This window comes from Hydra viridissima, unplaced genomic scaffold, assembly GCF_058129835.1.
Source record: "Hydra viridissima isolate aposymbiotic clone 2 unplaced genomic scaffold, HvirCarnegie_v1 scaffold_3, whole genome shotgun sequence".
NCBI classification, from domain to species: Eukaryota; Metazoa; Cnidaria; class Hydrozoa; order Anthoathecata; family Hydridae; genus Hydra; species Hydra viridissima.
The window spans coordinates 8,410,882-8,427,224 of record NW_028324302.1 but is presented as its reverse complement, the minus strand read 5'-3'; the positions used below and the strand labels follow the sequence as shown (position 1 = coordinate 8,427,224).

At 27.6% G+C, this 16,343-nt stretch overlaps 1 protein-coding gene across 6 annotated transcripts in view; it reads right to left on the bottom strand.

Moving 5' to 3' along the window:
* Positions 1–16,343, bottom strand: part of LOC145180735 (phospholipid-transporting ATPase ABCA1-like) — a 58,301-nt gene that overhangs the window by 34,622 nt on the left and 7,336 nt on the right. For all 6 annotated transcript variants that reach the window (XR_016451217.1, XM_090083338.1, XM_090083339.1 and 3 more), the window contains 20 exons: positions 15,828–15,940; positions 14,050–14,103; positions 13,558–13,629; positions 13,157–13,252; positions 12,943–13,017; positions 12,547–12,739; positions 12,256–12,431; positions 11,978–12,076; positions 11,705–11,797; positions 11,278–11,497; positions 11,072–11,180; positions 10,784–10,972; positions 10,521–10,641; positions 9,965–10,288; positions 9,440–9,644; positions 7,050–7,180; positions 5,413–5,529; positions 4,288–4,610; positions 3,858–4,054; positions 2,180–2,556 (listed from right to left, as the gene is read on the bottom strand). Coding sequence is in view for 5 of the 6 variants with exons in the window: in XM_090083338.1 (XP_089939464.1) it covers positions 2,180–2,556; positions 3,858–4,054; positions 4,288–4,610; positions 5,413–5,529; positions 7,050–7,180; positions 9,440–9,644; positions 9,965–10,288; positions 10,521–10,641; positions 10,784–10,972; positions 11,072–11,180; positions 11,278–11,497; positions 11,705–11,797; positions 11,978–12,076; positions 12,256–12,431; positions 12,547–12,739; positions 12,943–13,017; positions 13,157–13,252; positions 13,558–13,629; positions 14,050–14,103; positions 15,828–15,940 (3,284 nt within the window). In the remaining variant the exon portion in view is untranslated. The remainder of the gene's footprint in view (positions 1–2,179; positions 2,557–3,857; positions 4,055–4,287; positions 4,611–5,412; positions 5,530–7,049; positions 7,181–9,439; positions 9,645–9,964; positions 10,289–10,520; positions 10,642–10,783; positions 10,973–11,071; positions 11,181–11,277; positions 11,498–11,704; positions 11,798–11,977; positions 12,077–12,255; positions 12,432–12,546; positions 12,740–12,942; positions 13,018–13,156; positions 13,253–13,557; positions 13,630–14,049; positions 14,104–15,827; positions 15,941–16,343) is intronic.

Below are 16,343 nucleotides of genomic sequence, written 5' to 3'. Positions count from 1 at the left end.
ATTTGTCAAAACAAAAGATTTTTTAAAACTTATTTTTAAGTAACTTTTAAATAACAAAATAAAAAGTCACAAAGGAATATTATATACTTACATATACATACATACATACATACATACATACATACATACATACATACATACATACATACATACATACATACATATATGTATATATATATATATATATATATATATATATATATATATATATATATATATATATATATATATATATATATATATATATACATATATATATATATATATATATATATATATATATATATATATATGTATGTATGTATGTATGTATATATATGAGGTGTGCGAAACTTGAAGTTTTGAGTTTGAGTTTGAGTTTATTTAATAATTGAACTCGAATCAAATGTGTTTAGTTAATTGAATATAAATCGAATTTCGAACCTAAAGTTCGATACTTAAAAACTTGCTGTAAAATAGTGTTAAAATGCTTCAAAAAGTCTCTGTAAAATAATATTAAAATGCTTCAAAATTGAGGACGAGAGAGTAAGGAGCTTTATTTGGAGTTATTTTGATAGGTGTAAAATTAACGATACTATTTTTGGTTTTTGTAAAACTGGAAAATGTAGTAAAAAAATATCTTGTCCTACTTCATCTACAACTGGCTTATTTACTCACCTGAGAAGTTATCATAAAGAGGAATCAGCAGAGTGTAATAAAAAGGCATAAGAAGCAAAAAGAATGAAAAAGAAAGAAAATAAAGCTGAAAAACAACTGTCAATTAATGTCACAGATCTGTGGGCTAAGAAAACAGAATGGACGTCTGATCACGAAAAAGCTAAAGAAATAACACGAGCTATTGGGTGCATGTTGGCTTCCGATTACCTGCCGTACAATTTTGTTGAAGGACAAGGTTTTCAGGCACTTATGAATTTAATGTCCATTTTCACTAGTTTGTTTAACAATTTCAAACTCAAACTTGATTGAGTTTTTTGTTATCTCAATTGAACTTGATCGAAGATAAAAAACCTAATCTCACACAGCTCTAATATATATATATATATATATATATATATATATATATATATATATATATATATATATATATATATATATATATATATATATATATATATATATATATATATATATATATATATATATATTTATATTTATATTTATATTTATATATATATTTATATTTATACTTATGTATGTATGTATGTATTTACATAGAGCAAGATATAAATATTAAATTGGTTTTGCAAAAACTGACAACTAAATTTAAACAAATTAAAATAACTCAAAAAACTTTTATAAAAAAATAATTGAAGTTTAACATAGCCTCCTTTTCCTTCAATTTTTGTTTGACATTTTTAACTAAAGTTATCTTATATTTGGCAAGTTTTCTGCCAATCTATCTCCACATATGCAAAAAAGGATTTCAATCACATGATGGAGTACACCAATCTTTGTCACTCTCAGTTTCTTTAATCTTTTAAAAAGTAATTTGAATGCGGAAGCACCAACTAGTTTTGCTATAACGACATTAGATTTCCTTGTTTATTTATACCAACAACTTGCCATTTAACCCTCTTAGGGATACTTTTCTTTCCCACTTGGTCAAAATTTTTAAAAATATCAGATTTGACATTAGTTATTTCAAAATATATTTAATATTTCTTAAAAGTTTCTTTGGTGGAGTTTTGTATAACAGATAAATAACAAATGTTATCATTTTCAGAGGAAACGGATCTTAGATAGATTAAATAAATAAAAAATAATACAACTCTTTTAAATTTAATGTCCTTTTATTCACAGGCAGAAATTCAGTAATTAAATATCAATAAGGAAGAGAAGGAAGTGTTGCACAGGCACAAAAGCAATGTCAATAAACAGAGGAACTCATACTCTAGCTAATAACAAAAAGAATTTTAAAAATATCTTTTGTTTTAACAAATTTATCATCAAAAAACAAAACAGATGTAAATAAGTTGCTCTTGTATAAACATTCTGAACACACTGTATAAAATACTTTGCTGCAAAAAAAAAAAAAAAAAAAAAAAAACACTGAAAGGATGAAATGTACAATTTAACTTTAGATGACACAAAAAATCATCAGAAAAAAACCATTTCTTCTCAATAGATAAACCTTTACCTCTAGTAAAACTGAAAAAAAAAAAAAAAATTCTACAAGTACCTCTTCCAGAGTTGAATCAGCAAGTCCATAACTTAAAATTCCAAGCTTGGACATAGATTTATCAAGATTGTGGAATAAATTTTCAAACTCTCCAGCAAACCGTGCTATTGATGGAAGGATAAATTTTAATTCCAAGTTTAAAGTTTTATCAAGAGAAGCACCAGGCACAAATGAGCAAATAAAGTTTAAAATATCAGCAGGTGAATAGAAACTATTCGCATCCAATAAAATGGTAAGAATGTATCCTTTGGTAAAATGTTGTTTCAAAAACAACGATGATCCACTACATTTAAGTTTACCGTTTGATAAAATACTTATTCGATCTCCAAGAGTATCAGCTTCATTCATGTAATGAGTAGAAAGAAGAACTGTTCGACCTTTAATCAAACATTACAGATACAAAAGTTTAAAATAATGTCTCTGTTTATCATGAAGAGTAAAGAAAAAAAAAAATTTGGAAAAGAAATAAATGCATTTCTTAAATTTGTGTGTTTTATTTTGAAATTTATTCTTTAAATGCTAAAAAAAGAAAATTAATTTTACAAAAGATATTTTTTCAATGCCTTTTTTTAAAGTATTATTGCCCAGATCAAAATGATAGATGTAAACATGCATAAAATGTTAAAATTAGTGTTGTGTAGATTGTCTAGATGCCATATTCTTTTATAACTATACACTCTATGTTTTTGTTAAATGCAGGATACTTTACTTTTAAAAGCAAAAGGTTTGCAACGAAACTAAGAATTGGAAACTTTCTTACGATTAACCAAACTTCAGATGAACTTAATACTAAAATTGAGTGGGACCGAGTTTCCTTTGTTTAACAACCAAGCTCATTGTATGAGTTACACGTGTTAAAAGCAACTGAGTTGTGCTTATTCTTCCTCTTTACTGGTATTAAAGGGAATAAAATCCAGGATAAAAAGATCCACATTTCTATAGTTTTATCTTTTGCTTCAATCACATTGCTGCGTGACTTTCTGTGCAAGTACTGGCAAACATGTACCCACAATTACATTTCTCAACACATAAAAGTTTTGTTTCAACAAAAAATAATCCAACTTCTATTTGTTGTTCATTAATGTTGATAATAAATGATTGAATGAGCATCAATAAGTGAAACCTTCAATCCGTTCTTTTTTTAAATGCTATTACATTTTTACAAACTCAATACAAAGAGAACAAACTAAGCACATTTAATTAACATGATGCTTTCCAACTGTATTCTAACAAATTCATTTTGGAAGTATACTAATTCTAAATTTTCTTTTCGGTGGTTTCAACAATAGAAACTGTTTTTTATTGTTAACAGCAGACACATTTTCTTCAAGCATTTCTTTTTGTGTTGACTTTCTGCCATTGCGTGGTCTTTGTTACAATTAGATATAAAAAAAGCTTGTCAGTGTATATTGTCAACTCTTTCTTAGCAAGTAGATAGCAACTACTTTCATTAACAAGATCATGCTCTAACTAAACTTATCATATTTTAACAATGAATTAAATAATTTTTCAATGAAACTTATCGTATATTACAATGAATAAATTTGTATGTATAATTCAGGGCAAATTTTAACTGTTTTGTGTTTGTATCTTTACTTGTTCAGACTGAGGACCAACACTAACTTCCAGACTTGACAACACCAACTCTTAAAGGTTAAAAAATCTTTGTAATACTCACCTGCTTTATATTTCAATACAAGATCCCAAATTCCTCTTCGTGCATAAGGATCAACACCGGATGTTGGTTCATCTAGAATAACAACTTTTGATTTGCCAATAAATGCTAATGCAATGGAAAGTTGTCTCTTCATTCCCCCAGATAAATTACAAGAAAGCTCGTGTCGCTTCTTCTCAAGCCCAACATCAATAAGAAACCTTCAATAAATTCCATAATTAAAAAGAGAATTCATGAATCACAATAAATCACAAAATAAAAAACAGCTAAAACTTTGTAATCCAAAATTCAAAAGAACCAAATAAACAGCAATAATATGGCCAACATCTTAATGACAACAACCTATAAAATACTGAATAACTCATAAGTCAACTGTTTAAACTTGCAAACATAATAATTTTGAATAAAAGGAATCAAAAGCAAAGCGTAAAACCTCTCTGCTTTGGAACGAATTTTATTTCTTGACAGCCCTTTTAACTTGCCATAAAACAATATATGCTCTTCAACAGTTAAATTGTCAAACAAAACGTTACTTTGCGGACACCAGCCCAAGCCCTTGTGAGCTCTTTTAATGCTTGTGCAAATATCAACTCCGTTTATCAAAACATTTCCTGATGTTGGCTTCAAAAAACCTGTTAAAATGGACATGATAGATGATTTACCAGCCCCGTTATGACCGAGTAGAATTGTAACCTGACCCTCATACATTTTCAAACTGACATGATCTACTGCATGCTTATTTCCACGTGGGTAGATCTAAAAAATTAAAACAATACATACAAAACAAGTTTCTCAGGGTCACATCAAAATTTACTTATACATGCAACAACTCGTATGTATAAATATGAAATGTGTAAAGAAAGGTTAAAACTTTAAAGAAGAATGTAAATACATTGAAGAGAAATTTACAAAAGAATACAAGTAAGCCTCCTTTTCTTAGAAAGTGCAGATAAACACAGAAACTGTTTGATGAAGTTTAGATTTCTTGCCTAAAACTTTTGCTTTTTTAAAATAAGAAAACAGTTATCTTTGAAAAGTTTACCAAATGAAAAGAATGAAGATTATTATTTTGTAAACCTCTTACCTATCACATCTACTTACAAAAGAAAACACATTAAAAAACTTTATCAGTCATTTTTCGGTTAATTTTTTATGTTTGTCATCTGCAATTAACTTTTATCTGCAATAAATTTTATCTGCAATAAATTTTATCTGCAATTAATTTTATTTATAGACTTACCAAAGTTGTTGCTTGTACCAAGTTGACTATTATTGGTTGACAATTTGAATTTTATAAATTATTATTGTTGCTGCTTATATTATGACTCTTTTTTTTTTTTTTTTTTTTTTTTGTTCTTATTTTCTAATAGTTATACTTATTTTATTTTTTTTTTAATTTTTTATTTTTTTCATTTTTAATGGTTTTTTTTTTTTTTCTATTTTTTTACAGCTTTGTCAAGAAAAATTAAACTACTTGAATTGTAAGCTTAACTTTTCACATTTACACTTAGTGATAAACCAAATTATCATATATATTATATATGCATAATCATCATACTTTGACAAGGTTTACTAATTGAATTCCAACTTTCAAACCACTAGGTTCCTTCTCAAACCTCTTTGTTAGATCATGATTCTGGATCTCAGAAAAATCTACACTGTTATCCACATTTGTCTAGAGGTTCAAAAAATATATGTAGTAATATACATTGTTACCTTTTATTAAGTATATATGGCATGGTATTATTTTAAAGTTTGATATATTAAGATAAAATGATATATTAAGATGATATGTATGATATACTAAAATTTATTTTAAAATTTGATATAATATAACAATATGATGGGTTACAATTATATTTAGCATGCTCAAATAGTTTTTGGAATCAGTGCATCTTGCCTTTAAAACATGATATAAAAAATGGCATGGCTATTTAAACTGATCAGTATTTAAACACATGCACAGCTAATAAGAAGAAAGTGTGGAGATATTACATCATTAGATAACATTCCTTCAAAGTCAACACTGTATTTGAGGTGCAAGTCATTTGTAGATGGTATAAGAACTAGCATCTCAAATAGTGTCCATCTGGTAGGCCTTTTACCTCAAACTCATAATCAAACATTGATTTGGTGAAGGAGCTGATCGCAGCAGAGCCGAAGCTAACTGTAAAAACACTTACTGAAAACATGGGACTATATTTAGCAACTGATTACAACATTTTTACCCTAAGTCTTGACTCAAGGAAACTTAACTCAGTTTGGATTCCTCACCATCTGCCTCAACATGATAAAAAGAGCTGGATTTCTTGTACTCGCTTGTTGACTGAATGGGCGACTGTACATTGGTATAATGCCTACAGAAATGGGTGACAGAGGATGATTCTTGAGTGCTATTCCACAGCTTACCATTGAAGGCTGAGAAAGAAGTTTGGATTGATCCTGTTGAACAAAAGTCATGCATAACCAAACCAAAGTTCACAAATCAAAAAACACTAACATCATTTGCATTCACTGGTGATGGGAAGTGTGCTGTCTAGGTAATGGCTCTTGGAGACGCTGTTGCCAGTGAACACTACTGTGAATTTGTACATGTTGGAGAAAAATGGTGGAAACTTCGATCAACACAAAGAAAATAGCATAATCTGTGGTGGCAGCAGAGTAGTGCTAGATCTCGCACAACTACAGTAACTACAGATTTTTTCAACCAATTTCACATTGATCAGCCAATCAGTTTATTGCTCTGATCTGAACCAATGCAACATATGGGTAACTAAAGATTTAAAGAAGTCTCTCCAACAATATTATTTCACGTGTGCAGAAGAAATGAAAGAGGCTGTCCTGCAGTGGTTTAGGCTGATGGATTTGAAATGGAACTAAAACGTTTGTATGACTATCATAAAGATGTCATATAGTGTGAAAGAGACTACATTACATGGAAATAGCACATTTTCTTATGTTGCTATTAAGTAACAAAAAATATTGGTAAATTCACAACACATTTTCAACATGTCAAATATTAAAGTTGTATTAAGATAATATATGATATATTATTTATTTTAAAGCTTGATCTGTTACAATAATATAAATGATATTTATTCATTGATGTATATTGAGGTAAATTGGGCAAGAAAAATAATGCTGCAGAACCAAATGATAACTTGACAACTTAATTAAAAGTTAAAAAAGTCTTACATCTGGTAGGTTGTTTATTTTTGTGTAACCATTTTTAAATAAAAATGGTTTGTATTTCAGCTTAGTGAAACTATTGTTCCAATAAGATTTAGTTAGTAGAAAGTACCAAACTTTTGATTTCCCATGTTCTCCTAAAGGAAAAAAAAAAAGGTTTTACTTCTAACCTTCTAAAACTGTTTTATTCTTTATATGAACAAACTAACAAGCATTCAATCAATCAATCGTATGTTCAAATATATGATTGTTATTTTTATTGAATGCACGATAGTTTATTCAAATAAAGAATAAAACAATGATAAGCACTTTTTCAGTGTTAGACATTAGCCTTTTTTTTAGCGCTTTAAATATTGCTTTTTTGTTTCTTTATTTGTCCTTTTATGAAAAAATTAATAAACAGGGTATATTTACTGACAACTGAATATCTTCTTTTGTGTGCAGAAAATATAAAATTTACATAGAAAGTGATACGATACTAGACTATATCTAGGATACTAGATAGTTGTCTTGTATATAGTCTAATACATTAGCATGCAAAAAATTAGAAAGATCAAACATTTACAGTTTTCAAAGCACAATTTTTCAAAAACGTTCTCAAATGAGCTGAAATTTTACCAAATACTTTTTATATATATTCAATTAAAATGCAAACTAAAAAATTAAAAAGTTATAACTATTGAAAACAAATCTTGCACTGTAAGACCTCAAGCTACAATCAAAAAGGCCATTAGATTATTGGTAAGGTATTCCAGATTAGGGATGTTTTAGCCGTGATTTGGGTCCAATTTGTTTAATTTAAGGTACTAGTTTTAATTCCTGCCACAATTCACCAGGTTTTTCAGCTATTTGATATAAGACTTTACAATATTAATCAAAAATGCATTTGTAACAAAGTAGTCATGTTTTTGGGAACAAACCCACACTGTGGTAATCTAGCTTTTTTGCAACAAACACATTGATAAATCACAATAAAATCTCCAAACAAAAACCTCCTTTACAAATTTTCTTGTTTCATTATGCCAAATACTTTTCCAAAAATATCTCTCAATAATCCTCATAAAAAAACCGCTGACACATATTTATAATTTTTTGGTTTTCTATGGTAAAAGTTATTAAAACTATTAGCTCCGTAATCACCTTGTCAGGGGCGAAGAGGGTAGGAGGGGGCTAGAACTTGGTTCCACCCATAAGCACCTTGAACATGGAGTCTGGGGTGGTTCAATCTTTGCCTAAAACCTTCCCTGGAAGATATTAGACCTGTGTGCAAAAATTGGTGAGGATCGGATCAAAAGTGTGGATTTGTATAGCGCATATACACACATACACACACACATAATTTCATCTTTATATGTAAGATTATGAACTAAAGAATTTATTTAGTCACCATAAAGAATGTTATGTTGCCACATGCAAAGGATAAAATAACTTGCAAATGGATCTTATAACAAGCTAAAAATCCTAAGTGCTGTGCTGGACCTGTTATGGATTGCTTTATATCACAAAAAACAGTTTTTGAATGGCTCTCACAGAACCCAAATTTCAATCCTAAGAAGCATCTTTGGGAATACATCAAATGGAAACTAGTAAGTTGAAAACTAACCAATAAAAACCACTTATTTGCTTTGTTTGAAAAATGCTGGCATATCACTCTTTAGGATGTTCTCATAAATTTTGTTGATTTGATGCTTCATTGCTGTGATGCTGCTTTAAAGACAAATGCATATGCCACCAAAAGTCTTATTGAAAAACTGATACTTCATTGTTTTTTGAAATGTTTTTTGAAAATCAATTTTTATAAATTTTGCAATGAAATTTTTCCTACAAGAAAAAACTAAATTTTGATTAACCATTATAATTTATATTTTTCAAAAGAATAAGCTTTTACCACATTAGGGGATTAAAATTATCACATGAAAACTTACTACTTCACTTGAGCGTAGAAAACATATTTGACTAGTTTCTACTATGCTTGAGCAAAACTTTTTTGTTGTATATCTGTTTGTCTTTAAAGCAGCATCACAGCAACAAAGCATCAAATCAACAAAATTTATTAGAACATCCTAAAGAGTGTTATGCACAGTTTTTATAAATTTTGCACTGAAATTTTTCCTACAAGAAAAAACTAAATTTAGATTAACCATTACAATTTATAACTTTTGTGGTTTGTACTATGTATTAAATTAGTATCAAGAACATCTGTTATTTCTTAACTTTTGCACACATTTGTATGTAGCAACTAGCACTGATTCTAGACTAGTATCATTGAATATAGTTTAGTATCACGCCTTGAATTAAATTAGTCTGAACTCATAAAGAAAACAGAATTTTTTTAATGCAAATTATGTAAATAAAATGATGCTAATTTTACAAATTCAAAAATATTCCAAACTCACCTGGTAACACTTGTAAAAAGTAGATTATAAATAGAACATAGAGGAAAAAATCAATAATCATGAAATTGACTGCCCAACCAATACTAAAAGTATCATTTGGAAATGGACTTTGATAAAAATTTGACCAATGAGCACCGATCCCCTGATCTTCCCAAATAAAGATATATTTAAAAACCATGCTGAACGAAGATGTAGAAAACAAGCACTAAAATACAAAAACAATGAAAAATAAAAAAATAGAAGAAGATAAATGGCAAGAATTAATTCCTAAAAACAAAAATCTTATTTGGAAACATGAAACTATAGAAATCAAAATTATCAAAACAAAAGTTAAGGAACAAAAGAATTAACAATTACATGTCATTGTTTATAATCACCATTAAAAGTTAATATCAAGTATAAAACAAGTCAGTAGAAAAGAAAGTAAAAAGAGTTTTAAAAAAAAATATTTCTTATACATAAAAACTCGCAAAGAAGAAAAGTTGTAATCAGAAAAACATTTCTACAAAATAATAAATATTATACCATGAAGCTCAAACTGCCAAATGATGCTTCGCCATGAGTATTATTTCCAACAAAAACATAGGGCAAGAATGTAAAAAGATATAGTAGTCCACCACATGAAACTGCAATACTTGTATTTGAAAAGAATATGCTACATAAGAAAGCCAGAGCAATGTTTGCACAGGCAAAAATCAGCATAACAAATATAACAAGAGTTACATCAGAGTTAAGAAGTATATTGCCCAGTTTGAGTATTGCAGCAAGTGGAAATATAGAAAAAGACATGAAGATGATACTTGTAATAAACCAAGCTGTCCAATGAACAAAATCATTTAGTCCCATAACCTTTAAGTAAGATTTTTAAAAATATATACTTTTCCTGAACTTACATTTGTAAAATCTGAACAAATAGTGTAGATAAATTATTCAGGTTACTCAAAAGCTTAAAAAAAAATATACAAACAAATAGAAATTTTTTTATTTTCACAAAAAATTGAATCATTTCAAAATTAATTTAACTTAATGGTATTTATTACTTGTTACATATTACTAAATGTTATAAGTAACTTTTTTGCACCTTCATCACTTCTTTTAGTTTTGTTTCCTTTTCGTAAACTATGTTTTTTATGATAACCATAAAGGAATATATCCAAGATATTGTAATGCACAAAGGCATACACATTGCCAAATCATAAAACCTAAACAAAGAACATTTGTGAATGAAATGTTTTTTATAAAAATGGATTAGTTATAATATATTTAAAAATTTCACAATAAATTTTTAAAAGTAGCTATGAACCTTTTTTGAAAAGAAATGGCTTAACTTCAAAAAGAACTTACGAATCCTTGACATAACGTGGATAAGGGAATTGTTGAGCATAAATGCCTGGCTGAGATACTGTTTTGTTTGATATCAACTCTGTAAGTGCTCGCTCAACAAGATCTTGCAGAAAAACAAAGCCAAAATTAATGTATTCATAATGCCAAAAAGAATGAGAACGTAATGGGCCAGGGCCAGGTGTCCAATAACTAATGTTGTAAGAAAACATTTTACAGTAGTTTCAAAGTTTTTAAAGAGTTTTAACATTTAGTAATAAAATATTTAAAAATAAAATATAATTTGTATGCCTGCTTTTTATATTTGATGTTGATGGACTAAAAGTGGGTTTAAAACGCAGCTTGTATTCAACTTTTTTGGGGAATGGTCCATCATCATTAACATTAAGAAATACAATACCTAAAGAAAACTTTTGAGAAATAAAATCTTTAAATGGAAACAAAAACAAATAAGAAAATGTGCAAATGACAACTAAAACTATATAAAAAAATTGTACTTGAAAAAAAATTTGATTCTTTGCTTGCATAATTGGTTAACTCTTCTTCTGTGTCAAAAGGTATGAAGTAGTGAGAATTAATATAACAATCAAAAATTGAGGCAAGATTTTCATAATAGCGAAGAGCCGCATGCGCAATATAATGGATGATCTTAATTTTCCTCCTAAATACTTTTGATGTTTCAATAAACTTTAAAACTTTTACAGTAAATTCCTCCAGCTAAATGTAAAAAAACAAAACAGATATCAGAAAGAGGATGAAAATTTTTATGAAAAGAATATTTATACTAAAACAAAGATAAAAAAATAACAAAATAAAAAAAAGATAAATGAAAAGTTCAAGAGAATGATAATGACAATCAAAATATTATCTTGAAGATAAAGCAATTCTTAAAAACAAACTAGGAAAATAATTACAGCTATATACTTTGTCAATTTCTTTATCAGTTATATTATACATTGTTATGTTTTTAGGGATACTCTTTATAATAGATGTTGAAATTGGTAATATAAGCTTGACCTAAAAGAATAAAGGTTTTTAAGTAAAAAGTATTTAAAAAAACAAAACTGCAAGTGTTGTTATAAACAAACCAAAAAGTTGTTTATTCTTTTAGAATTTGTCATTGTAAAATAAGAACTTTTACTTTAAAAAATAAAAAAATATAAAACAAGTCAACAAACCAGCACAAATGATATATACCTTGTCAAATATTTCATCTGGTTCGAATTTTTCTGTAATGTTCAGTATAGTTTTCAATAAAGATTTCATTTCAAGGATATGGCTGAATGGACTGAGAAACTAAAATTAAGAATATTAAACATATAAAAAATTAAATTTGAAAAGATTACTTTTAATCAAAAGAAAAGAACATCCCCATCATCACCATCATCATCATCATCATATCATCAATTAAGAAGTGCTTTTAGTAGCAGCTATAAAATATCTTTACTTCTGATAAAGCTAAAAAAAAAATACACCATTGACATAAAAGATTGTAACTTTTGAATGACTTGGTTTGTTTTTTGATTGTTTGGTGAGTATAATATCTTTCCACTGAATATCAGCAATAAAAAGTCTGTCACACTCTTATCATCAGAAATTTTAAGACTTTCAATAAACTTCTTGAACTTGATTTTGCAACTGCCTTGGTCATCTAAAAAAATTAACTCTCCAATCAATAATTTATTTTCACTTTGTAAAACATGTTAACTTTATAAAACATTGAATTAAAAAACACTAAAAACAATAGTTTAAAATGTTACACATACTTTCCTGCAACGGTTCAACTATCGGTTCAGGATCTAACATAGAATTATCCAATCTCTCAGAATAACTTTGAGAAGGTGGTCCTTTACACAATAAAAAGTTTACATTAAACAAATTTTGCCAGGAATATGCTAATTCACTAATTGGTTCAATCAATTTCCAAAAGTCTGACAGTTGAGAGTTGTTGTAAATTCCCTGAAATAAATATCACAAACTTAGTATAATAAAAAATATCACAATGACTTTATATTTCGTAACAAAAAAATATGACAAAAACTATTTTCATTGTAATAAAAAAACGTTGCTTTTTTTTGTTATAAAATCAATTTTTATAAGTCAGGTTCAGACATTTGCCCATTTACAAATTTTTTGATAAAATTAAGAGATTCAAAAATTACCTGAGAATAAAATGGATTATGCGCATTACTTAGTAATTGAAATTTACTTTCAAAGTCTTGTATGAAGGATAAATTCTATGCATAAAAAAGTTAAAATCAACAATATGCCCACAATACATTTCAACTAAGCAGTTATAGCTTTTTTTATAGTTATAGAAAAGTAACCAAAATATTATTAAATTTTAGGCCTAAAATCAATAAAGTTATTAAATACCTTTGTTGATGTAGTTAAATAATCATCTTTTTTTATGAGCAGAAGTGCAACTAATACTTGCTTAAAGTGTTTGCAGATATCTGACACAATTAAAGTCTGTAAATAGTCAATCAAAAAAGCATTAGTTTTAACAAACCGAAAACATTTCAACCATAAATAAAAGATAAACAACACATTAAAAATATTGTTTTTCATTCAAATTCGTAAACTAAGCATTTGATGCTGTTCTTAGTTTAGGCAAAGCATAGATAAACAATTTCTTGAAAGATTATGGAAGCCAAGTGAGTTTTCAAAATCACACTAAAGTAAGATTTAGGTAGAACATGAATGTTTTGAGGTAATTAGATTTATAGTTCATTTAAGCCAAGAAACAAGATTGCTTATAAGAGAATAATATAAACCTTGTTATAGGTGCTTGGGAAGTCTATTGCACTTTCTAACTTATCATCAGTGCAAACGTATTCATTTAATTCCTAAAGAAAAGAAAGCTTTTTGAAATAATAAAGTGCATAAATGAATTTAAAAAAAAAAACTAACACAGGCAATCTACAAAGATCTTTTGAACATTCTACTAAATCAATATGATTCTATATTTTAAAACTATAATAAACTAAAATGAAATGAATAAAAATTTGTCTCTTTTTTAGAATAATAACATCAATAAGACAAATACTATGAGAGCAGGCTAAAAAAACTTGAGAAAATTTTATTTAAAAAAAATATCCATGTGAACTTTATTAAATTTCAAATGCATCTTTAACAGATAAAATACTTTTTTTTAACTTTATTTTTTCTATTGTTTAAAAAAAAAAAAACAAAGACATCAGTAAAAAGATACCTAACAGTCATGAAAAACAAGTTTTAATTGTTAATATTTAAACACAAAAGTATACCTTTTCAGGGCTTTTTGTTCTCCAATTAAAGAAAACATATATGAATGCTCCTATCTAAAATAGTTCAATAAAGCAAACTATTTAAACCATACAACATCCATGTAAACATAGAATGCACAATAAAATCTTCCTCAGTTGCATTAAAAAAAACAAAATTCATACTTTCTTTGGAGACACCTTCTAGTTTGATTTTACTTAGTTATGTTAAAACTGGGTGCAAAAATAATGGCAAAATTTTGCTTTTTACGTATCTTACCCAATTTTTGTGCTAGCAATCAAGTTTTTTCAAAAAAGATTCACATTTTTCTCTAGAATGACATATCTTTGATTTTAACAAATATTTGCTTTTTTCTTAATTTTAAATAATGAAGAGCACAAATTTACAAAGTGTAGCACTCTCTAAGTAGTAAAAGGTGGCACACTATCAACAATTTAAATGCTTCAGTAGGTCTTCATACAGCCCAAAGGTGATGCAAAATGATCATGAGAAAGGTGTCATCAGACTATATTACTCACCGTGTAGACCACGGACAGTATGTACATAAATAATTTGCAAAGTGAAAACCTCTTCAAATTGTTAAAAAAAGGTATTCCTCAGAAAAATAGCCAGAGATATTTCATTCACCAAATATTTAAGCATTATTAACTTTGTTTTCTGATGAGAAGATGTTTGATAGTAACGTTTGATAGTAATTTTGTTTTCTGATGAGAAGATGTTTGATAGTAATGGCCTATACAATGCACAAAACAAGAGATTCTTTGCTGTAAACCCTGGATAAGCCAATAAAAAGTTGGTGTAAATCAAAAACAAAAATTATGGTGGGGTTAGGTGTGTTTGGAGAAATACCGCAATTGGTTGTCTTGTAGAAAGGAATGTTCAAACACAAACTTTATACTAACAATTTTAGTTGCTAGTAGCTCAAAATAAAGGCAACGAAGTAATTATTTGGTGACATTTGGACATTTCAGCAAGATGATGCAGTAGTTCAAACCCATTACCTTTACCAAATATAGTGTACAAACATTTTTCTAGCTGTAATCTGGGTGTTAACCTGTTGGACTATTTTGTTTAAATAATTTTGTTCAAATATGTATACCAAATAAAATGTGAAAAAGATGATAGTAGAAATTTAATTGACAAAATGAAGATTTTAGTGAAACAAATTAGATTAAGAAATAGATTTTTCAGAAATTAGTGCTATTAATAAAAGTGAAGCGTAGAAAATGGAAAGACATATTTTTTATGAAAAGAATTAGACTGATATTATTAAAGTTAATACACCATTCTTTTTGTGACACCTGTTATATATGTTGAAATCACTTGGTTTTTTCAAAAGCTCAAAAGCATAAAACATTTTTTTATTCATGTTGTACTTATGTATTAATCTGTATAAGAAATGAACTAAACCAGATATTCTTTGAAACTGATAAAGGCACAGTTTTTAAAAGAAAATAAAATGCCTTGTAATGACAGTTACTTTAGCAAAAATATAAACTATATGACAATAAAAATCTGCATGGCAGTAAAGAAAAAGCTATATGAATGCCTTGAGAACTAAAGCATAAACCAAACAACAAAATGAAAAAGATTTGAAACAAAAAAATTTCTTTTAAAAGCAAGAGGACACAATTACATTCATTCATAAAAAAGAAACCAGAGGGTGTCACCTTTGGAATTGCAAATTCAAAAATAACACCCAACATAGATGTATAAAAATATTCAAGTTTTCCAGAAGTAAAAGTAAAATAAACTCTCAACAGTACATTTAAAAAAATACCTTTAATTTACTTTGGAGTAAAGCATTAACAGTGTTATTTTCAAGTTGACCAAAAAACTTTAGTGAAGCAGTAGCTTCAGGAGTGTTCGCAAAGAATGATGCAAATGGAACCTCTGCATGAAAAGATTTTTAGATTTTAAAATAACAGTTTTTATTGCAACTTAATGTTTTATCAAAAAAAAACCATATCAGACAACAGTCTTCCTTATGTGAATGTTTCAAACACATAGCTCTGCAATAAAGAGTTTACTTCCAGCTAATTTAACATTAAATACAACATAAAATCAAATTATGGACAAGGACACTTTCGATTTCATTACAGGATAAGTTATAGATCAATGATCAAATGTAAAGAATTTTATTAGTATGCTGAATAAGAAAGACTAGCAAAAATATTTTAGATTGTACTTATAACACATTTAACACATCTTACATGGCTAACTGTAACTAAAATAATTCATCAGAAGAGATTTCAAACAAACTTGGTTTTTACTTAAATCTTAATTATATCTTAAT